This window comes from Anabrus simplex, chromosome 8 (assembly GCF_040414725.1).
Source record: "Anabrus simplex isolate iqAnaSimp1 chromosome 8, ASM4041472v1, whole genome shotgun sequence".
Taxonomy (NCBI): Eukaryota; Metazoa; Arthropoda; class Insecta; order Orthoptera; family Tettigoniidae; genus Anabrus; species Anabrus simplex.
The window spans coordinates 112,939,589-112,964,323 of NC_090272.1; the positions used below are offsets into that span (position 1 = coordinate 112,939,589).

Here is a 24,735-nt window from a genome sequence, read left to right on the forward strand (position 1 = left end):
AGACTCATTGTATGTTACACATAACGATACAACTTGCAGGCAACATAGACCCATTGTGTTCCTCACATAATGGTACTACTCTCAGGCAACGCAGACCCATAGTGTTCCTTACATAGTGGTACTAAACATGGGAAAAAGCCAAACCCGTGTTGTTCCTCATATAGTGGTACTAATCAGAGGCAACATAGCCCATGGTGTTCTTCATATAGTGGTACTACTCATAGGTAACGCAGACCCATTCCGAATACAGGGGAACCAACAAATTCCAGCGCAGCTTACGGCACCTTTTCTCGCATGGACATTAGTCCGCGCAGCCGAGTGCCCCCCCCCCTCCCCCCACGGAGGGATACACAGAATGGCACTAAACAAAGGCAACGCCTAGACCCGTAGTGTTCCTCGCATAAGCGTACTACTCCTAGGTAACATAGAACCATGGTGTTCCTCACATGGTGGTACTAATCACAAGTAGTCTCATGGTTCTGCTTTCATCATTCCGTAGACGCCCCTTTTAGTCGCCTCTTACGACAATTAGGGGATACCGTGGGTGTATTCTTCGTCCGCGTACCCCACCCACAAGGGGCACTAAACAAGTACAAAATATACCTGATACACTGTGTATACAACCAAACTAACATCCCGTTTGTAGGAGAGGAATATTTTTCGTACACTCTGTCAGGAGGGGTGATTCTCTCATACAAATAGGCCCTATAATTGACGTTTGAATTCAGGCAGAAAATGCTACTGGAGTCACTGTCAGAGTATCGTCGTGTTGGAGTGCTGTTGAAGTACAGGGTGTGTAGTGTTTTTGGTTTACTGAGTGGAGTATTGTACGTGTACCGACGTGGAGTGTCAGTGTGTGGAACAGTTGGTATGAGCAGAGTTGTTAATTACTTGTCGTTGTTGTGTGGTGTATCGTGATGCTTGCTAGCAATGTTGAGTTGTTGCTGTTATGTGACCACTGTTTATTTGTCAGTGTTGATTAGTTCACTCTGTGGAGTGACCACGTGAATTGACTGTGTGGACTGTGTGAGTTATCGGCCTTTCTCTGGAGGAGTCGTGTGTTGTAGTGGCCAGTAGCCCTGTGTTCGAGACTGTCTGCGCGGGGCTGTTTTGCGGGTTGAATTGGCGTGCGGAGACAAGTAAAAGTAAAATGAAGCCTGTCAATAAGGATTATAACCCGTTCCAGGTAAAGACTGTCAAACTGGAGGTCCGCTGAGTGAGAGCAGAAGACTTTGTAAATAAACAGACATCAACGGAGTGTGATCATTTCTGGTTGAAAATATATATATATATATATATATATATATATATATGTGTGTGTGTGTGTGTGTGTGTGTGTGTGTGTGTGTGTGTGTGTGTGTGTGTGTGTGTGTGGTAATTGGGTCATGTTGAATTAAATTAGATTGATAAACCAGACAGTGTTTTGTTTGTAACAATAAATGCAGTGGAGAGTTGTGTTCAATTCAGATTATATTACTCATGCATTTAGTGATTAAGTATAAGACAGGGAAAAGTGTCCCTAACTTTGCAAGTAAAGTATATCATATACCTACCTCTCATCATCATTACTACCGTCATCCGAGCCATTAAGAACCCATTAAGCACATTTATTTAGGAGTATAGGATGTTTAAATGAGACTTGGTTCAAGTAATTTTTCTTTTCTTTTTCAGTTGGTGACGTTAATGATCGGAGCAAACGATTTCTGTTCCAACATGTGCTACGTAAACAGCACGGAGCTTCCTGAGAAACACCGATTTGATCTCATTAAGACATTGGATTTCTTAAGAGACAACATGCCTCGCACACTGGTCAACGTTGTCGCCCCGCCAAGTGAGTGACATATCCTTAACTTGTTCAGTGCCAAGTTGTGTCCCATTCCAGATTTTTATAAATGTTTTAATTAATTAATTAATGTTATTGGCTTTAAGTTCCACTAACTACATTTTTACGGTTTTCGGAGACGCCGAGGTGCCGGAATTTAGTCCCGCAGGAGTCCTTTTACGTGCCAGTAAATCTACTGGAACGAGGCTGACGTATTTGAGCACCTTCAAATACCACCGGACTGAGCCAGGATCGAACCTGTCATGTTGAAGTCAGGTCAGCGCCTCAATCGTCTGAGCCATTCAGCCCCGCTTTAAAATGTTTTGACAATTGCTGAAATAGGCTAATAAATTGTTTATACCTTACTAATATAATAAGAATATAGTGTCCACCAGTACATTCGTTTACTTATTGCGATTTTTAGATGATTGATAGTGTACACGTTGCAGAAACGATTTAGATATTTTTTAAAAAGTTTTGTCTGGTCTGTCATTCGGTTCAAATTGAACCAACGCGAGAACATCTAATCAGTAATTCATGAAATTTACCGGTATGAAGATAGAAAATGAAAATCCACAGCCAGTCATTGATCTGGTCATGAATGGAATGAATGAAGCCCCATCTAGCGGCGAGGATAGGAAATGTGCCAGCTGCCGAAGCCTGTCGCATTCCTGTGGGGCGATGATAAATGACTGACAAATGAAATGTTAATGGAGAGTGCTCCTGGAATGAAAGATGACAGGGAAAACCGGAGTACCTGGAGAAGAACCTCTCCTGCCTCCGCTTTGTCCAGCACAAATCTCACGTGGAGTGACCGGGATTTGAACCATGGTATCCAGCGGTGAGAGGCCGGCGCACTGCCGCCTGAGTCACGGAGGCTCCACCGGTATGAAGATAGATACATTCGAAATTTCTCTGTACTTGGTCTTACCTCAATCTGTTAAGTAGAAGCTGAGATATCATTAACCTAGAGAATAGCACCTCTCGGTCAGAGAGATGTGAATAACGAGTAATTCGCTCTCGGGCCACATTAAACCATGTCCACATCCGCTGTTGCTTTCCTGCTAACAATAAGAGTTGTGTTTCGGACTTTCTTGTCTTCTGCTCCATGTGTTGAACGTCCTCCACATTCAGTGACTGATAAGATTTTGTCTTTTCTAATTGTTGCTTCAGTGAGATCTTTGAATTTAATTTCCTCATACTCGTACCTACGAAACCTCTAGCGGCACAGTTTTGAGATCTCAGTTTTAATGGTGTACCACTCGAAGAGTCCGACTCGTTGGCTGAATGGTCAGCGTACTGGCCTTCGGTTCTGAGGGTCCCGAGTTTGATTCCCGGCCGGGTCGGGGATTTTAACCTTAATTGGTTAATTCCATCCTCCACCATTAATAACACGCAGTCACCTACACATGGCAGATGCCACCCATCCTGATCGGAGGGTCTGCCTTACAAGGGCTGCACTCGGCTAAATATAGCCACACGAAATTATTATTACCACTCGAAGAAGTCAGTACTATAGTTTCTTGCGGATTATGATGTTATATGCCCACTTCTAGGGATATAGTATGGGCTAATGATTTCTCTACACCCCTAGTTTCTGTTTTTTTGAAAATATAAAACTATCAACATATCAAGAGAAGTCAACATGCCCCGACATTACTAAAGAACATTGAACTCGGTTACAGTTTCAGTGTCATTCAATTATATAAATCAGCTGGCGTCAACTGACAAGGGACCATCAATCAGTGTTAAGAAAACATAAAACCGATTTATACACCTCCGAAAGAGCACACTTAAATATGTAAAACTCTCGAATATTATATACTATCGTGCATGTATATACGAGTTAGAGGGGAGTAAAGATGTGCAGATGCGGGTCGTCAGTGTCCAATCGGAGTGAAGTTATTTTGAACTGCTGGCGCGATGTAAGGAGGAATTCGCTGTCCAGCAGGGTATGCTTAGAGCTCCTAATTTAATTGAGCAGTGGTCAAAATTGGTACGCATTGTTTTGTATCCAGGTGCTGTTTCAAAGGTGCAGAGACGTGAATTACGACTTTTATGTCTGTTTATTGATTACCAGAAGACTTTCGACAGAGTAAAACACCAGAAGATTGTCGAAATCTTTAAAAAAAGCATTGGTTTGGATGACAAGGACCTGCGTTTAATAGTAAACTTATTTTGGATCCAGTCGGCTTCTATGCGGTTGGACAGAGAAAATGCGGGGGACACAGACATTCTACAAGGTGTAAGGGAGGGTTGTATATTATCCCCACTGACTTTCAACATCTTTCAGAACGCATCTTTAAGGAAGCTCTTGATGAAGTCGTGTTTTCTGATAGTGAGAATAGTTTACAGTACATTGTAGATAAACTTACACAAAAGAGCTCTGAATATGGTCTAGATGTCAACACTCAAGAAACGAAAACAATGATAATAAATAAAAGCAGGGTTCTTGCATGTCATCTTAAGATAGGCCAGAACAACATTGAACAAGTTCATAAATACACGTATCTTGGTACCACCATAAATGACCAATCGGTCTTTCTGATGAGGTGCATACCCGAACTGGAAAAGCCAGGGCTGTTTTCAATAATATGAGCAATCAGTTTAAGAATCACGGGTTAGAAACGTCGACGAAGATCAGCCTTCTACGCTGCTATGTGTTCTACACTGTCTTCTATGGTGTTGAAACATGGACTCTGACAGAATCATTGGGTAAACGCTTGGAGGCTTTTGAGATGTGGTTATATAGAAGAACGTTAAGAATACCGTGGACATTGCATGTCACAAACGTCGAAATTCTACGAGTAACGAAGAAAGAAAAGGAAGTATTGACCACCGTGAAAGCAAGAAAGATACAGTACCTGGGACACATCATGCGGAACAACAGCAGATACAATCTCCTTCAGACCATCCTGCGAGGAAAAATTCCAGGAAATAGAAACGTTGGCCGATGAAGTCTATCCTGGCAGAACATCAGAACGTGGACCTCTAAAACATCTACAAAGCTTTCTCGAGCCGCAAGTGACAGACGAGCACAGCCAAGATGGTTGCCAACATCCGGAACGGATAGGAACCAGAACAAGAAATGGTCAAAATATGGAAAAATTACAAAAGACCTTTTTTCCGTATATTTCTGGAGTTGACATTTTTACCTCACACTGGTTCATCGAACTGTTTACTGTTGGATTCCTAGTTGCCTCACAAAGATAATAATTTAATACATTTCATTTCTACGGATTCATTTACTGCGCACTCATCTTCACCACCCTCATAAAATCAGACTCATCATGACGTGACCGTCATCCGCAAATTTGTGTAACAAAATGGTGTCGTGTAACAAAATGTGTGACATGATGTTACCTAGCAACAGTACCTTGAGACGTGCACAGGCCGCGGATCTGTATAAAGAGAGCTGCGCAGGCTATGGATCTGTATGTCAATACTTCACATCACAGCCAGCACGGCTGCTACGTGACATAGCTTCACACAGTTTACTGCTTGATGTTGATGTTTGTTGTTTAAAGGGGCCTAACATATAGGTCATCGGCCCCACACAGTTTATTGAAAGACATATTTATGATCATTTCCCAAAGGGAAATTTAATAACGTTTTGTTCGGTGGTCTGTTTCTCCACTTAAGAACGACGTATTCAAGGGTAAAGTTGAAAGTGAATGGATAACTAGTAGCTAACTGGTGGATAACTAGTAGATAACTAGTAGATGACTAGTAGATAACTATTATATGACTAGTAGATAACTAGGGGATAACTAGTAGATGACCAGCGGATAAATAGTAGAGGTAGTAGATGACTAGTGGATAACTAGTAGAGGTAGTAGATGACTAGTAGAGAACAATGGATGACTAATGGATAACTAGTAGAGGTAGTAGATGACTAGTGGATAACTAGTATATGACTAGTAGATAACTGGGGGATAACTAGTAGATGACCAGCGGATAACAAGTAGAAGTAGTAGATGACTAGTGGATAACTAGCAGAGGTAGTAGATGACTAGTGGATAACTAGTAGAGGTTGTAGATGACTAGTGGATAACTAGTAGAGGTAGTAGATGACTAGTGGATAACTAGTATATGACTAGTAGATAACTAGGGGATAACTAGTATATGACTAGTAGATAACTAGGGGATAACTAGTAGATGACCAGCGGATAACTAGTAGAGGTAGTAGATGACTAGTGGATAACTAGTAGAGGTAGTAGATGACTAGTGGACAACAATGGATGACTAGTGGATAACTAGTAGAGGTAGTAGATGACTAGTGGATAACTAGTATATGACTAGTAGATAACTAGTACATGACCAGCGGATAACTAATAGAGGTAGAAGATGACTGGTGGATAACTAGTAGAGGTTGTAGATGACTAGTGGACAACAATGGATGACTAGTGGATAACTAGTAGAGGTAGTAGATGACTAGTGGACAACAATGGATAACTAGTTGAACTAGTAGGTGACTAGTAGATAACTAGTAAAACTAGTGGGTGACTAGTAGATAACTAGTAGAACTAGTAGGCGACTAGTGGATAACTAGTAAATAGCTAGTGGATGACTAGTAGAACTAGTAGGTGACTAGTAGATAACTAGTAGAACTAGTAGGTGACTAGTAGGTAACTAGTAGAACTAGTAGGCGACTAGTGGATAACTAGTAGAACTAGTAGGCGACTAGTGGGTAACTAGTAAATAACTAGTGGATGACTAGTAGAACTAGTAGGTGACTAGTAGATAACTAGTTGAACTAGTAGGTGACTAGTGGATAACTAGTAGAGGTAGTAGATGACTAGTGGACAACAATGGATAACCAGTAGAACTAGTAGGTGACTAGTAGATAACTAGTAGAACTAGTAGGCGACTAGTGGATAACTAGTAGAACTAGTAGGCGACTAGTGGATAACTAGTAGAACTAGTAGGCGACTAGTGGATAACTAGTAAATAACTAGTGGATGACTAGTAGAACTAGTAGGTGACTAGTAGATAACTAGTAGATAACTAGTTGAACTAATAGGTGACTAGTGGATAACTAGTAGAACTAGTAGGTGACTAGTAGATAACTAGTAGAACTAGTAGGTGACTAGTAGATAACTAGTAGATAACTAGTTGAACTAGTAGGTGACTAGTGGATAACTAGTAGATGATTGGTGGACAACTAATGGATAACTAGTAGAGAATAGAATTAAAGGAAGTCATGACTGAAATTTAGAACTTCTGCAATTTACCACTTATCAAAACCAAATTAGAAACCACTGGCATACATTAATAAGATATAGCCCCACAGAAAATTTGGAGTTGATTAGTTCATTTGTGGCAAAGTTATTAACAAGTATGTTTATGTTTATTTTTTATAGGTTGCATAGAAAATGCTCCTTCCGCACAGTTTTCATTATTTTGGCCTACAATTCGGCAAACTTGTCAAAAATACTCATAGGCCTATACATTGCAATAACTATGGCTTTTGCAGTCAGGTATAAACTGTTGGAGATATACGTTTTTCAGTTTTTCATTATTCACACAATATGCAAAAATATTGTTTGGTGCTATTTTAGGTACAAAAATATGATGGTAATATTCAACTGATAATAAAGTGCAAAACTAATTTTAATTCCTGTACATACTGAAACATTGTCTGAACATTTCAAGTGAATCCGATAAAAAATCTGTCGCAGGGAGCACTTGGTCGGTCTAGAAAGCCAAGAATAACGGCCGAGAGGATTCGTCGTGTTGACCTCACGACACCTCGTAATCTGCAGGTCTTCGGGCTAAGCAGTGGTCGCTTGGTAGGCCAAGGCCCTTCAAGGGCTGTAGTGCCAAGGGAGGGAGAGGGAGCACTTTGTACATGGCAAGGAACTGAACATATTTTTAAGTTAGAAAATTGCAGTTTTAAGTTTTAAGAAACATACTTGCTTTAAAACTGCTCTGGACTATAAGTTACTCATTCGGACGTCTTTCTCCTCTTATGCACAGCGTAGGCCTGCTACAAGGTAAATATATTATAGCGGGATTATTGAAATGCTAATCCAAAAGGACTGTGAAGCCAATATTATTATCTGACAGCCTGAGAGAAAGTGACCTGGGATTTGCTCTTTATACACCGTGCAGTTATCCTTTAAATCCGGAATTTAGACATTTGAAAATGGCTTTAGGGCAAAACTGGTAAAAGGGATTAAAAAGAGAAAGATTAGGGGAACCTTTAAAATTAAAATTGGAAATTCGATTTTGGGCCGAAAATCGCAACATTTCAATCTGTACAAACATCAGTCTGCAGTGATAAGAATAGGGGGCAACGAGAAAGAAGAAGTAATCCAGAAAGGAGTGAGGCAAGGCTGCAATTTGCCCCCTCTCCTTTTCACCGTTTATTTAGAACAGCCGGCAAAGGAAATCAAAAGCAATTTGGAAAGAGAATCACAATCCAAGGAGAGGAAATCAAAACTTGTGATTTGCGGGTGATATACTACTCGACTCGATAACATATTTTATCTGAGTTTGCATAAGATTTGGAGAAATTGCCGAATGATATCACCAGTCCTGAATAAGGAGTACAAGATGAAAATAGTTAAATCGAAAACAAAATTAACGGAGTGGAGTTGAACAAAGTCAGGTGATGTAGAAATATTAGATTAGGAAATTATGTCTTAAAGGAAGCAGATTAATATTGTTACTTGCGTAGTAGAATAGCTAGTTAACGATGGCAGAAGTAGCACAAGAACGGGAGGCCTCTCTTAAGAAAATAAATTTGCTCCCTTCCAATATTGAATTGGAATAGGAATTGGAAAGATGGTTTGAAAACTTCCATCGGGAGCGTGGGATTGTATGGAAGTGAAACGTGAACAGTAACTAGCTCAGAACAAAAAGGAATATTCGCTTTTGAAATGTGGTGTTACAGAAGAATGCTGAAGGTGAGATGAGTAGATCGAATTATTAATTAAGAGGTACTGAATCAAATTAATGAGAGGAGAACTATTCCGTAAATTTTGAACAGAAGAAGAAGAGACAGAGTGACGGGGCACATTTTAAGACACCCAGGAATTGTCCAGTTAGTTCTTGAGAAAAATGTAGGTGGTATTAAATGTAGTGGTAAACCAAGGTATGAATATGGCAAAGAGATTACAGTAGATGTACTATGAAGTCATTACGTACAAATTAAATGACCGGGCAAGTTGGCCGTGCGTTTAGCAGCGCGCGGCTGTGAGCTTGCATCCGGGTGATAGTGGGTTTGAATCCCACTGTCGGCAGCCCTGAAGATGGTTTTACGCGGTTTCCCATTTTCACACCAGGCAAATGCTGGGTCTGTACCTTAATTAAGGCCACGGCCGCTTCCTTCCAACTCCTAGGCCTTTCCAAAACCCTCGTCGCCATAAGACCTATCTGTGTCGGTGCGGCGTAAAGCCACTAGCAATAAATAAATAAATAAATAAATAAATAAATAAATAAATAAATAAATAAATAAATAAATAAATAAATAAATAAATAAATAAATAAATAATTAAATAAATAAATAAATAAATAAATAAATAAATAAATAAATAAATGTTTGGCATAGGTTCTGGTGGTACTGAGAGCTGCATCAAGCCAGTCCATGGACTGATGACCCGACGACAACAGTAGTATTCTGGATAAAGTTGCTTTTCTCTGTCTTTTTCTTAGATCTGGAAGTCCTAATGAACTTCAAGGGCATGCCTAATAGCTGCTACCTCATGGTCGGCTTCGAGTGTTCTTGTTTGTTCGGTCTGGCCTATCGACAACGCAGGCAGGAGTTCATTGACCTCATGCGACGGTGGCAGCAATTGGAAGTCGATGTGGTGAGTTTCGACCGCATTGCCGTAGGTAAGAGGTGTTCGAGCCATCCACGCTTAGTGACCTCGATGATAAGAAATATATTCCTGTCTTAATTCTCAGTAGAGTAGTGAACAAAATACAACCTACAATGCCTTTTCCTCGATTCGTGTGGTAATTTGTGAAATATACCTTGTCTATAAAAGTGGTTTTTCTTTTTAGTGCAGACGTCAAAGTTTTCCTTCATACCTCGTTTTTATCTCGGGGAGGTATACAAAATTCAAAAGTAGGTTTAGTTAAATTTTTGTTTGTTTTATCTGCACACATGTATTGCATATAAAAATTCACTATTAATATAATACTAGTTACTCCAATACCAAGCCGGTAATAGCCCCATTGCAAATACCAAAGCAATATTGGGCGTGGTCAGTACCTGGATGGGCGACCACCTACTTCTACCACATACCGGGTAGTATTGGTCACTGTGCCAGCCTGGTCAACGGACGATACGATTGAGTGCTACATCAATAAATCACATACACACAACAAACACACTAAATAAACAACCCCACAAACTTATAAACTTCTTAATACTATTCAAATTAATTAAAATTCATGAAAATCTTGTAAATCCACACTCATGCATGCCGACAGAGGAGCTGGCATCGGTTACACACAGTCCACCTACCTCTTCGGAGATAGGTGGCATACACGAATGATGGGGTGTTTGCTTTTTATGACTAGAGAGCGGATTTCGAGATACTGTATTTGCATGCTTTTTTATTTCAAGGTATAATTTGCCCATACGAAATAAAGGCGATCCATAGCATTTGAAATCGAAAGGCTGTTTTATAGTGCATATAAATGCAAATACTGTATGCGGAATACGCGCATATTCTGATCATAGGCCTAGGTGCATATATATGCAGAATTGAATTTTTGTTATTATTTTTAATAAAACAACATATAATATTGATATTCAAATCGGTACAACAATGTACAATGTAAAAATTCAATTCGCCGCCGGAAGCCTTTACAATGTATTGATGTTGACAGTCGACAATATCAACAAGAGCTTGACAGTGTGTAATTTTTTATTTATTTATTTATTTTTTTTTTTTTTTCGGTGGCGGTTTGATATTCCGTTCGGATAGCAGAGAGGAGAGATTCTTCCGCGATGCTTGGTAGGGACCAATCTACCCGCTTCAAAAAGTATTCTTATACAGAAGAATACAGTCTAAAACTAAATAATGCCTCCATTTTCTTAGTTCCTATGGTCTTGTCACTAGCCAGATCTTACCAGTCCAGGCCAATTGTCTTATCTTGTTGTAGCTCCAACGTGTCTTTAACGTTCATCTTTTGTGTTATTCAGTATCTGCGAATAATGTACCGATGTTGGCAAGCCTGTTTAGTGCATTGAGAGCTCGCTGGAGCCGTCGCTATGTTGGATCTACAACCTATTTCATTTCTTCGTTGGATGAAGACCAGTAACCACTAGAAAACATGCCAAAAGAAAAGGAAGCTAAAAGTGTTCTGCTGTTTTTAGTGCATAGATGCATGCATATTTTTCCGTTTTCAGTGCATATAAATTTACCCTCTAGTTATGGTATTACCAAAAGTCAGCATAACAGAATTTCCTGAACCTCGGGTTACTGGTTGGTAAAACTGGTAGCTAGGCATGGAACATTTCACACCTTCGAATACACGTATGCATGTCGACACCTTAGTCTCGATTCTTGACACGGGGTCGGGGAAGGCACGAGATTAATACATTTATGTGGCATGCTTCTTACAGCCGGATGCCCTTTCTGATACACACCTCAGTTGAGGAGCAATTGAAAATAAAGTGAATAAAACTGGGTAAGAATGTGGAAGGAATCGGCTGTGGTCTATGGGTAGGTACTGTCCTGGCATTTTCCTGGGAGTGAAAATGGAAAACCACAGCAAACCATTCTTAAGGTGCCGACGGTTGAGTTCAAATCTACGCGTCTCCCGAATGCAGGACTTGGATCCATAGCCATTGCACGTTAATATGTGAGGACACTCTGATCGGTATCTTTGATTACATACATTTGAAAATTGTATTTTCTGTACTTCCATTTGCCAGAGAGGTATGGAAATCATCACATGCAATGGGAAACTATGTTTAAACAAACTGACGATGTTAAATAAAAAGATACGTTGCCGAATTTCATACAGAGTGTTTCAAAATTATCTCATTGAAAATATTTTTTTTACAGGACATGGTACTTCTTTTTTTACCTCTCCTTCAGTCCTAATCTGTTTAACCTCCAGGGTCGGATATTCCCTCGGACTCAGCGAGGGATCCCACCTCTACCGCCTAAAAGGCAGTGTCCTGGAGAGTGAGACTTTGGGTCGTGGTATACAACTGGGGAGGAGGACCACTACCTCGTCCAGTGGCCTCACCTGCTATGCTGAACAGAGGCCTTGTTGGGGGATGGGAAGATTGGAAGGGATAGACAGGGAAGAGGGAAGGAAGAGGCCGTGGCCTTAAGGTAGGAGAAGTGGGAAACCACGGAGAACCACTTCGAGGATGGCTGAGGTGGAAATCGAACCCACCTCTACTCAGTTGACCTCCCGAGGCTGAGTGGACCCCGTTCTAGCCCTCGTACTACTTTCCAAATTTGGTGGCATAGGCGGGAATCGAAACCGGGCTTTCGGGATGGCAGCTAATCACACTAACCACTACATCACAGAGGCGGATACTTTCTTTTCATCAGAAAATACATAGGTAAGAGGTCCGAGTTTTGGTCTGGTGTCGTAAACAATATATTTTTACAGCAAAATGGAGAAATATTCGTCAAAGTCTTGATCTGAATAGCCTGAAAATGGAAAAAAATACGTAATTTATGAAGAAATAATGTAAGTGTGTTCATTTTAATATATCATATTTAATTATTAAAAAATTAACACATTAATTTTGTTAAGCATTGACATTGATAATTCAGAAGAAATTTTAGGTCTTTAAATAGAACTGCAAAATTTATGTAGTAATATAATAGGGTGCCAATTGTATAACTGAGAGAGAGAAATGCATTTCTTTCTGCATCCCCCAGTTGGAGGCTGCCAAAAAGATACAGGTTACATAAAGAGTCGATTGAGAAATACAAGGGTCACGTAAAATATGTCTATAAATGATTGGCATACCATATTATAGCCTACCTATTACTTAATAAATGTCAGGCTCCATGGCTAAGTGGTTAGCGTGCTGGCCTTTGGTCACAGGGGTCCCGGGTTCGATTCCCGGCAGGGTCGGGAATTTTAACCATCATTGGTTAATTTCTCTGGCACGGGGGCTGGGTGTGTGTGTCGTCCTCATCATCATTTCATCTTCATCATGACGCGCAGGCCGCCTACGGGAGTCAAATCGAAAGACCTGCACCTGGCGATCCGAACATGTCCTCGGACACTCCCGGCACTAAAAGCCATATGCCATTTCATTTCATTTCACTTAATAAAAATCGTATCAATCAATAATTTTGAAATCCATGACGAACTCCTTATAGGACAAAGATATACCTGAGAGTGTCCGACTCGTTGGTTGAATGGTCAACGTACTGGCCTTCGGTTCAGAGGGTCCCGGGTTCAATTTACGGGCGGGTCGGGGATTTAAACCTTCATTGGTTAATAATACCAATGGCTCAGGAGCTGGGTGTGTGTTGACGTGTTCAGCATTAGAAATCATCCTAGGTAGGGCCCTCATCTTCACAGACATGCAGGTCGCGTAATAGGCCGTCTACGAGAAAAAGACCCGCACTATCCGGAAGCCATACATTATTATTACTATTATTATTATTATTATTATTATTATTATTATTAAGAAAGAAATTTAGAAAAGTAAGAAAGGAAAATCCGCCTCTGTGGTGTAGTGGTTAGCGTGATTAACTGCCACCCCCGGAGGCCCAGGTTCGATTCCCGGCTCTGCCACGAAATTTGAAAAGTGGTACGTGAACTGGAACGGGGTCCACTTAGCCTCGGGAGGTCAACTGAGTAGAGGTGGGTTCGATTCTCACCTCAGCCATCCTCGAAGTGGTTTTCCGTGGTTTCCCACTTCTCCTCCAGGCAAATGCCGGGGTGGTATTTAACTTAAGGCCATGGCCGCTTCCTTCCCTCTTCCTTGCCTGCCCCTTCCAATCTTCCCATCCCCCCACCAGGCCCCTGTTCAGCATAGCAGGTGAGGCCGCCTGGGCGAGGTACTGGTCATTCTCCCGAGGTGTATCCTCGGACGCAGAGTCTGAAGCTCCAGGACACTACCCTTGAGGCGGTGGAGGTGGGATCCCTCGCTTAGTACGAGGGAAAAACCAACCCTGGAGGGTAAACAGATTAAGAAAGAAGAAAGAAAGGAAAATCCTTAGCAAATTCTTTGCATGGAAGGAGTGTTGATAAAAAAAGAGGTCTCCTGAATTGTATCAGCATTATGGGAAAATATCAGAATCTATCAGGAAAAGTCGACTGAAATCTTATGGCCATATTAAAAAAATGGACAGTGAAAGACTTACTAAAATGATATGTAATTATGCCTTCTCATTAAAGGTCGAGAATAATTGGGTAATGGAAATTGAAAAAAGACCTTGAAGCAGTCAGCATAACAGGTGAAATTACATGGGACAGGCCTTGCTTTAGAACGTTGGTGAACAAATATAATTTTGGTGAGAAACTCAATATGAGAACCACCACTGCACGGACGGAAGAAAAAACACGGAGAGGATGGAGAGATTCTGGGAAGGGAAGAAAACAAATTCATCTGCTGTATAAGTTCGGACGTGTTCCTTAATTTGCACAATGTAGTGAAAAGAAATTAAATGATTAAAATATCCGTAAATGGGCACCATAGTTCACCAAAGTGGATCTCTAGAATTAAAATTAAGTAATATAAAACAGAGTTCACCTCTGTGGTGCAGTGGTTAGTGTGATTAGCTGCCACCCCCGGAGGCCCGGGTTCGATTCCCGGCTCTGCCACGAAATTTGAAAAGTGGTACGAGAGCTGGAACGGGGTTAACCCAATATCCTTATAATATAATATAATATAATATAATATAATATAATATAATATAATATAATAAATTCACCAAAGTGGATATCTAGAATTAAAATAAGTAATATAAAACAAAGTCCGCCTCTGTGGTGTAGTGGTTAGTGTGATTAGCTGCCACCCCCGGAGGCCCGGGTTCGATTCCTGGCTCTGCCACGAAATTTGAAAAGTGGTACGAGGGCTGGAACGGGGTTCACTCAGCCTCGGGAGGTCAACTGAGTAGAGGTGGTTACGATTACCACCTCAGCCATCCTGGAAGTGGTTTTCCGTGGTTTCCCACTTCTCCTCCAGGCAAATGCCGGGATGGTACCTAACTTAAGGCCACGGCCGCTTCCTTTCCTCTTCCTTGTCTATCTTTTCCAATCTTCCCTTCCCCCCGCAAGGCCCCTGTTCAGCATAACAGGTGAGACCACCTGGACGAGGTACTGGTCATCCTCCCAGTTGTATCCCACGACCCAATGTCTGAAGCTTCAGGACACTGCCCTTGAGGCGGTAGAGGTGGTATCCCTCGCAGAGTCGAGGGAAAAACCAACCCTGGAAGGTAAGCAGATTAAGAAAGAAAGAAAATATAGAACAGGATGAATTTCTCTTCTCTCAGGGCATGTATATGATGCTATATTTTGGTGCATTTGCTTTGAACATTAAGTACCCCCCCTCCCAAAAAAAAAAAAAAGAAAACGACTAGAAAGGTAGGAACTACACCTTGGTTAACTACCTGAAATAACTTCTCCACGCTGACAATGAAATAACTGCCGGGCTGAGTGGCCCAGACGGTTAAGGCGCTGGCCTTCTAACCCCAACTTGGCAGGTTCGATCCTGGCTCAGTCCGGTGGTATTTGAAGGTGCTCAAATACGACAGCCTCGTGTCGGTAGATTTACTGGCACGTAAAAGAACTCCTGCGGGACTAAATTCCGGCACCTCGGCGTCTCCGAAGACCTTAAAAAGTAGTTAGTGGGACGTAAAACAAATAACATTATTATTATTATTATTATTATTATTATTATTATTATTATTATTATAATAAAATAACTTGCTATGAGTGTCGAGTCATAAGTCATGGCAACTATTTTTTTTTTCTCGCGAACAGGAGACAACACGGAAAATCTAAGATATGCATTTGGAAATATAGGGCATGTACTTATGCATAGTGCCTGAAGACAAATTTTGACTTCAGGAGATTCTCGTAGGAAAGTGACAGAACACAGGCCATTGGTAAACATTGTTTTATTATGGTATAGACAGCAAATACACAAGACGACGTACAAAGGACAGGTCTCCACTGGTTACAGACCTTGGAAATAATCACCCAGGGTTTCCACTGTGCGTTGCCAGCTGTGGGGCAGGCGCTGAATACCATTCGCTGCATGTGTATCGCTAACGTGTGACACCTCTCTTACGATGTCCTCTTTGTTGAACGTCTCCACCCACCTCACCCCTGTTCTATAGGGCATAGCATGCACACCTAATGCTTCCCGCAGCTTTGCATGGCATTGGCGTGCATTTCTGCCATGGAGAACTGCTATTTTAATATACGATCGTTGCTCCTGCTTGTTGACTTCCATTTTGTGACGCTCTCACTCACACACTGAGCTTGGGGGCATGCTTAGACCCACACTGTTGTTTATATACAACATCTAGTGGCATCATACGCAAGTGCATACCGTACGTTTCCAAATGCATATCTTAGTTTTTCGTGTCGTCTCCCGTTCACGAGAAAAAATAGTTGCCATGACTTATGACCCGACCTATGTATATTATGTTGTAATTCACGTTGACGCGCTTCATCATCATGCATATAAACTAAACCGTAAAATAAAACAAATTGTTATTATTATTATTATTATTATTATCATTATTATTATTATAGAATCCTTAATTTTAAAATACACACAATAAAGTACACTTAAATGACGCAACTACAGTAATCCATTCATTCATCTCGTTCATTTCTTCATTACCGAACTCGATAGCTGCAGTCGCTTAAGTGCGGCCAGTATCCAGTAATCGGGAGATCGTGGGTTCGAGCCCCACTGTCGGCAGCCCTGAACATGGTTTTCCGTGGTTTCCCATTTTCACACCAGGCAAATGCCGCGGCTGTACCTTAATTAAGGCCACGGCTGCTTCCTTCCACTTCCTAGGCCTTTCCCATCCCATCGTCGCCATAAGACATATCTGTGTCGGTGCGACGTAAAACAAATAGCAACACACAAAAAAATTCTCATTCACTCAACAATTATCCAGCAAGCCAGCGGGATCTACTCAGCAAATGCTCGCGGCAAGCCACTTTCAACTTGCGATGAGAGGGATTGCCTCCAATGTTCGCAGGTAGCGGTTGTAAACAGCAGTTCGGTTTATAGATATGGCCAATGAGGAGCCAGATCTTGTATTGTGGTCATGATAGGACGAGAGGTAAGAAAAGGATATATATGGGAGTATTAGTGGAAAGTACGTATTTTATGCAGAAGCGAAAATATGAGAAGTTCACGGCGCTGGTGCACTCGAAGCCACGGCAGCTCCTTGTAATAAGGTGATATTGTTACGTGTTGGCAGGTTAGATAAATGAACAGAACAACTTGTAGCGTTTAACTTTATTGACTATCTGCTTATTAATCTTCCACACTAACACACAACTACTACAGCCTGCAACTTATACGACACAGCACACCCAATTGCACTAGTTAGTGTTCTCAGTGTTGAGTCAAACTATTTCACACTCAATCTTCCTCAGCTGGCACTTACCGTCTTACTAATAAACGGTGTATAAGCCTCCTGTGTATATATCTGTTATAGCTATTCATCGAATTACTTATACAGACCAGGACCCTTGTATAAGCGTTGTATAACAGTGAGTAGCGGAAAAAGAAACGAGTGAGCAGTTATTTTCGTGGTATTTATTGTCTACAGTAATATAATCGTGGTGAAATATTCGACTTATCCATTTAACATTGAACACACATTGAAAGAATGGACGATAACGTTGATGATCTTCACGATATTTTAAACATAGAAGACATACACCATTCAGAGGTTATGGAGGCTAGACATCTTCGTAAAGTAAAACACTTTAAGGAGACGGAATGACAATGAATAAATATAAAAGAAATGATGGTTGGGAGTATTTTTTGTGTAATAATGTGTTACTGATTAATATACTTTTGAGTTTGCGAGTTTATTATACATTATCTGCCCCTACAAAGATCTTTCTCAAATTTGAGTACCTATAAAATGCGACATATTCCTCGAGATAAATGGCATAACTTGAAAACTATACGTAATATGATTTCCATACTTCGTAGTTGAATACGCAGAAATATGATGTATACATACCTAATAAAAACTTTTTTGATCAAACCTTTCGTTTATCTACAAAACAGGGCTTCCTTTCTCCTGAAAAGTAAGGATTTTGGAATGTGTACCCTTTTCAACTCGCCGATTCAATTACAATTGCTTACGTTTTCCGTACTATCCCAGTTAGGAGCAATTGATCTTTCCTTAAGCCTTTCCATTTTCTTTTTCTTTTTTTTTTTTTTTTTTTTTTTTTTTTTTGCGTTCATTACACAAGCAAGCTGAAGAAATGTTGATATCAGTATAAGCCAATTTCCAGCCGTCTCACTTTGTGTTGCCACTGCCTTTTCGATATGCCATGCTACTGTGCGACTTTTCGGATAGTTTTGCTCGTAGATAACCAGCAGAAGCGATCATAAAGGTGGTGAACGTGCGAAATACGTCAGTGAACTGCAGGAAGAGATTCCTACGCCTTGGAACGAGTATATACGTGCTGTATAGTAATACAATACGTATACCTCGTTTATTAGTAAGAAAAAATGTAAAACACTTATACAGGGTTTATTCACTGTATAACTAAACAAGAGTTAAACAACTGTATAAGGACTTTTTATTAGTAAGACGGTTACAGTCTAAACAATTACATTGCACACACTTTTGCAACTGACGCTCATAATCTCAATCAGTCCCACAGTCACTCTCGCTGCCTATACACCGCAGTCCTCAGTTCACAGCCCGCCCACGATAGTTTTTTTTTTTTTTTTTTTAGCTATTTGCTTTACGTCGCACCGACACAGATATGTCTTATGGAGACGATGGGATAGGAAAGGCCCAGGAAGTGGAAGGAAGCGGCCGTGGCCTTAATTAAGGTACAGCCCCGGCATTTGCCTGGTGTGAAAATGGGAAACCACGGAAAACCATCTTCAGGGCTGCTGACAGTGGGGCTCGAACCCACTATCTCCCGATTACTGGATACTGACCGCACTTAAGCGACTGCAGCTATCGAGCTCGGTCACGATAGTTTTACAGTTCAGTATGAGGTATACTGGCCACTCTCACACTGCAGTCTTCGTCTACTGTCCCATGCCGTTACCCGGTGTCTCCTCCCACGCCCGACGTTCGTTACACAGAGGCTGTCCCGAGAAACTCCTCCACGGCGACTGACAGAATAGAACTTATTGCATGTTTTGTTACACATACTTTAACGGAATACTACAATTTACAACATACATTTGAATGAATGAATGAATGAATGAATTAATTAATTAATTAATTAATTAATTAATTAATTAATGGACTGAGCTCCTGTAGAAAAAAATAAGAAAAATCCTCTCTCCCAACCACGTAAGCACCAACCTGGGAGATAGTTTCACGAATCAATTAATGAATGTTCTCATTCAACCCACTTGATGTTAGATTGGCTATGATACGTTAGTTATTTGGGTTGCGTATCTCAAAAAAATTAAGGGCTGGTTGGGCCATCCGGTATATATAGGGTGGTCTGAAACAACGTGAACCTAGTATATGTCATTTTATCAGCTGCTGAAGTTATCCAAACAGATCTCTTCGCGGGTGTATTCAAACGGGCTTTACTATGCGGTGTAGCTAAATTTGCACGTAGCTTGGTCGGGCTTGAGAGCCATGTCGAGAAATTAGCATCAAACACTAATAAACCGTGGGTTTCAGCCAGTGCCATCGCAGCGTTCTTGTTGTGGGCTGAGCTTATTAACAGGGAGGTCCTTGTTCAAGACCCTCCCCTGGAGAAGTTCATTTCTTCTATTGACGCTCTCTAGAAGGTCATAAACCACGCGTAGATTTAGCAACAGCCCAAAACACTACCAAAGCACATCTGAAGATGCCCGTAAAGCGATCTAATTGGCTAACTTCAGCAGTTGATAAAGTGACAATGGCGCGAGATATCGACGTAATTTTTCAAGTTGCTTATCAGTATGACTAATGCTCTAACGCTCATATATCCACTTCAAGTTGTTTCCGACCACCCTTATAGAAAGAATAGAACAGTTTCATTAAACTAATTAATTTAATCTAGGATGACCCAGTCAATACTCTCAATACTCTCTTTCCGTCCCCCCTCTCTCATACGCACACACAATTATATTCAACAATAAATGACAACACCTCACTAATTACTGGCCATTTACAACATTCTCTTGTCCTTACAGCAGGTCATCGGTTGGCAGTCTTTACCCGGAACAGTGATCCTCCGTGTAATCTTGAATGACATGTTTCACCTTTCACATTCACTTACTGCATTCGCACAATAAATCACTGTAATAATCCATGTATTAATGTTGAAACGCACGTCCGTTGGCTATCACACTGCACGACGACTGCACACTTGGCTCCATTCTTGACAACACCAATAACTCGCGGGACCACTCTACATATCACGTACTAACAGACTAGCCCGTAGGTCCCCAGCCTAACTCACTCATCTCTTCCAGGAACTACCGAAGAGGCTTCAAGAGAGCTGACAGTCTCATTACCATGTAACAATATGTAAACAGTGTATCTTTTTTGTGTGTATAATGCCTTAATCATAGTGATAATAATAAGTAGTTCCGTAAATAAATAATCATCTTAAAATGAGATCATTAAAGTAATTCTCTCTCTTTCTTTAGCTCATAGCTTGTGTATCATATTTAAATGAGAAATGTTCACGATTAGTTTTCACTACACTGCATTGCAGATTACATCATCACAGCAGATGTTTAATACTAGTTCTCACCTCTCTTTCTAGATCAACAGTGATCGTTACCACGAGAAGGAAGACTTTACGGTGGTGTTTCAACCTTTCACCATGAATATCACTTTTCCTACGACAGATGATATCACCGACTACACCTACATGTCCTACGACTGCTTCCACCTGAGTCAGAAGACACATGCCTTAGGTATAGTATATGTTATGTATATTATCTGTAATTTTGGGGATGTGTAATACTTATCGCCGGCCCCGTGGTGTAGGGGTAGCGTGCCTGCCTCTTGCATGTAGGCGTCGGGTTCGATTCCCGGTCAGGTCAGGGATTTTTATCTGGACCTGAGGGCTGGTTCGAGGTCCACTCAGCCTACGTGATTAGAATTGAGGAGCTATCGGACGGCGAGATAGCGGACCCGGTCTAGAAAGCCAAGAATAACGGCCGAGAGGATTCGTCGTGCTGACCACACGACACCTCGCAATCTGCAGGCTGACGCGACTCGAACCTGCAACCAGGATCGACTTCAGAGCAGTAACACATAATTTAGTGGCCTATATTAAGTAGTATACGACCTAACATCCCCAAAATTATATTTTATAATGTCATTAAGTGGTCGTAAAAGTCTACGTCTTAAGACAACAATAACTCTGAACACGAGGCAGGAGATTGACTCTGCCGTCTCACGGTCACTGGCCAATAACAATGACTTATTACTGCGCAGCGTTGTCTAGATCAGTGGCATTCAACCTTCATTGTCGACATTCCGCAAACATTCAATTATTTTACCTTCGCACGCCCGAAGTACGAGTAAATTGCAATTATGTATACCTGAAGTAACAAATGATTGTTGCTGGATGCCAAACAATAGTCACTATAATCATCATCTTCCGCAACTTAGCCTGCTTGCTCAGGGTCCGAGTTGTGGCCGGGGATTTAAGATCGAATGTCCTTCTTGACACCAGGTTGACCGGGTTGACAGCCAATCAGCTAAGCCGCTGCAGTACCTTCTTCCCCATTAATAACAATAATGTACTGTATCTAGAGAGGGGTCCGGAAAAATGAAGACACACTTTCATAGTCAATATTAATGGAATAAAAAGATATACTGTCACAATTCTTGCACGGGGGAAGGTTATTTTATGTGTTCAAAGTGACCCTCATTAGCAGCCAAACAACGTCGATGCCGCTAAACTGCTGACTGAACTACGGCTGTCAGTGTTGCTGGTGTGATAGCCGCAGAGGACGCCTCGATGGTTTCTCGTAGCTCGTTCAGTGTAGCTGGCTTCTGTCAATAAACTTCAATTTTCAAGGTCTCCCATAGGTGTAAGGTCCGGAGACCGGGGTGGGTACTCAACAGCTCCTCTTCGACCTATCCATCGTCCAGGTAGATTTTCATCCAAGTAGGCTCTTGCATCTCTGTGGTAGTGAGGCGGAGCGCCATCTTGTTGTAGGTAAAATCTTTTATTTCCAAACACCTCTCGGATGACAGGTAAAACCAATGTTTGCAGTATATGAAGATACACCTCATCAGTTACGGTACCTTCAAAGAAGAATGGGCCAATCAAACCGCGCGACGACAGACCACACCACACATTAACACCGGGTAGAATAACATGTTTATCCACGTTAACGTGAGGATTTTCAGGAGCCCAGTACACGGAGTTGACCTCCCGAGGTTGAGTGAACTCCGTTCCAGCCCACATACCATTCTTCAAATTTCGTGGCAGAGCCGGGAATCGTCCCGGGCCTCCAAATCAGCGGCGGAAAAAATCCAAATGCCATGAAATAAGAAATGTATAAGACAGAAACTTTGGCAATATATTTGTCGAGGTAACAATATTTAATTGATTAAAGGTACAAGACTATATGTTTATATCCGCGCGAGAAAAGCCATCGCAAATGTGCGATGCTGGTCCATTAATAACCGGTGTAATCGCCTGACTATTTAATACAGGCATGCAAACGTGCATGCATTGTGTCCTATAGGTGCCGGATGTCAGCTTGTGGGATGAGTTCCGTGCCTATTGCACTTGCTCGGTCAGTACAGAGACAGTTAATGCCGTTTGTGGATGACGCTGGAGCTGTCGTTCCAATGATGTCCCATATGTACTGTATCGGGGACAGATCGGAAAATCGAGCAGGCCAAGGCAGCATGTCGACACTCTGTAGAGCACGTTGGGTTACAAAAGTGGGATGGGGGCGGGCATTATCCTGTTGGAAAATAACCCTGGGAATGCTGTTCATGAATGGCAGCACAACAGGTCGAATCACTAGACGGACGTACACATCTACAGTCAGAGCGCGTGGGATAACCACGAGAGTGCTCTTGCTGTCGAAGGAAAGTGCTCCCCAGACCAGAACTCTCCATGTAGGTGCGGTGTGTCGACGCCGCAGACAGATGGAATGCAGGTGCTCACCTGGCCTCCTAACCAACACCCTGTCATCACTGGCACCAAGGCAGAATCGGATTTAATCGGAAAACACAATAAACCTTCACTCAATCCTCCAATGAGCTCTCGCTTGACACCACTGAAGTCGCAGACGGCGATGGTTTGTGGTAAGTGGAATGCACGCCGCAAAGCGTCTGGCTCCGTGCTCTCCTTCAAATAACTGATTTCGAACAGTTCGTTATGACACTGTGGTGCCAACTGCCACTCGAATTGCTGCTGCAGACGCAGTCCGCTGCGCCACAGCCAAATGCCGAATACGACGGTCCTCCCTCTCGGTGGTGCCACGGGGACGTGCGGAGCTCGGTCTTTTGCGAGCGTACCTTCTCGTGTTCACTGCTGCCAGCACGCATGTACAGTGGAGACACTCCTGCCAAGTCGTTCTGCAATAGCGCGGAATGAAATTCCACCTTCACATAGCCATATTATACGGCCTCGTTCAACCGCAGTGAGCTGTTGATACCAGACTCTTCGTTGTCGTAAAGGCATTTTTGACCCACTCACAGTCACTCCGTACAATCTCACAGGTAACTAATGCAGTCGCAAAGTACAGCAAAGTAAATCAAACCTGATGTGCATTGTCATGAGACCGCTAGTAGCGCCACGCTAATGCGTTTTGGTGGAAATGTGAATCAACGTCGTCTTTCAGATGTATAAACACGCCTACCAACGTTCGTTAATCTAGCACTAACCCTTCTTGGTGTTTGGATATTTCTTTTCCGCCAGGGTATTAATTTTCTTCCGTATTATTTTCTTGTGTGCCATGTAGGGCATAACACTGATCTACTTCTACTTCTGTTCTACACTGTTATAAGGATAGCTGTATTTAATTCTTTTACCGTCCAGGGTTGGTTTTTTCCCTCGGACTAAGCGAGAGATCCCACCTCCACCACCTCAAGGGCAGTGTCCTGGAGCGTGGGACTTTGGATCGGGGATACAACTGAGAGAAGGACCCATTCGCCCAGGCGGTCTCACCTGCTATGCTGAACAGGGGCCTTATGCGGGGATGGGAAGATTGGAAGGGATAGGCAAGGAAGATGGAAGTGGCCGTGGCCTTAAGTTGGGGACCATCCCGGCATTTGCCTTAAAAATAAGTGGGAAACCACGGAAAACCACTTCAATTATGGCTTAGGCGGGAATCGGAACCCCTCTATTCAGTTGAACTCCCGAGGCTGAGTGGAGGTCGTTCCAGTCCTCGTACCACTTTTGAAATTTCGTGGCAGAGCCGGGAATCGAACCCGGGTCTCCGGGGGTGGCAGCTAATCGTACTAACCACTACACCACGGAGGTGGAACACATTGCCTATAACGGTACCAAAATATTGTCCATAGCGGGAACTTCCACGTGATGGCCATAACACTCGTGTATGCCGTGCGCTATGGGACTTCTAACATGGTGCGACTGCTAGAGAAGGGCCATTACTTATGTTTGATGCTGTACATCGTTGTACCTGAATGTGAAATGTTTGATGAATAAGTAAATTAAGTGATAGAATCAACGAGCTAGAATAACGTAGAGGGGCTGAACGCCTGACATCAGCGCTCCTTGCGGAGGCAAGTTCATAAATGGCAGCCATGTTTTGAGTTGTCAAAACAAAGCGAGTGGGCGCGAGAACATAT

The 24,735-nt window shown here is 42.0% G+C and overlaps 1 protein-coding gene across 1 annotated transcript in view; it reads left to right on the top strand.

The window, feature by feature from the left end:
* LOC136879320 (phospholipase B1, membrane-associated-like) overlaps nucleotides 1-24,735 on the top strand; it is a 165,183-nt gene that overhangs the window by 116,249 nt on the left and 24,199 nt on the right. The window contains exons 6-8 of the mRNA XM_068229066.1: nucleotides 1,672-1,831; nucleotides 9,482-9,636; nucleotides 20,711-20,864. Of these exons, the coding sequence (XP_068085167.1) occupies nucleotides 1,672-1,831; nucleotides 9,482-9,636; nucleotides 20,711-20,864 (469 nt within the window). The remainder of the gene's footprint in view (nucleotides 1-1,671; nucleotides 1,832-9,481; nucleotides 9,637-20,710; nucleotides 20,865-24,735) is intronic.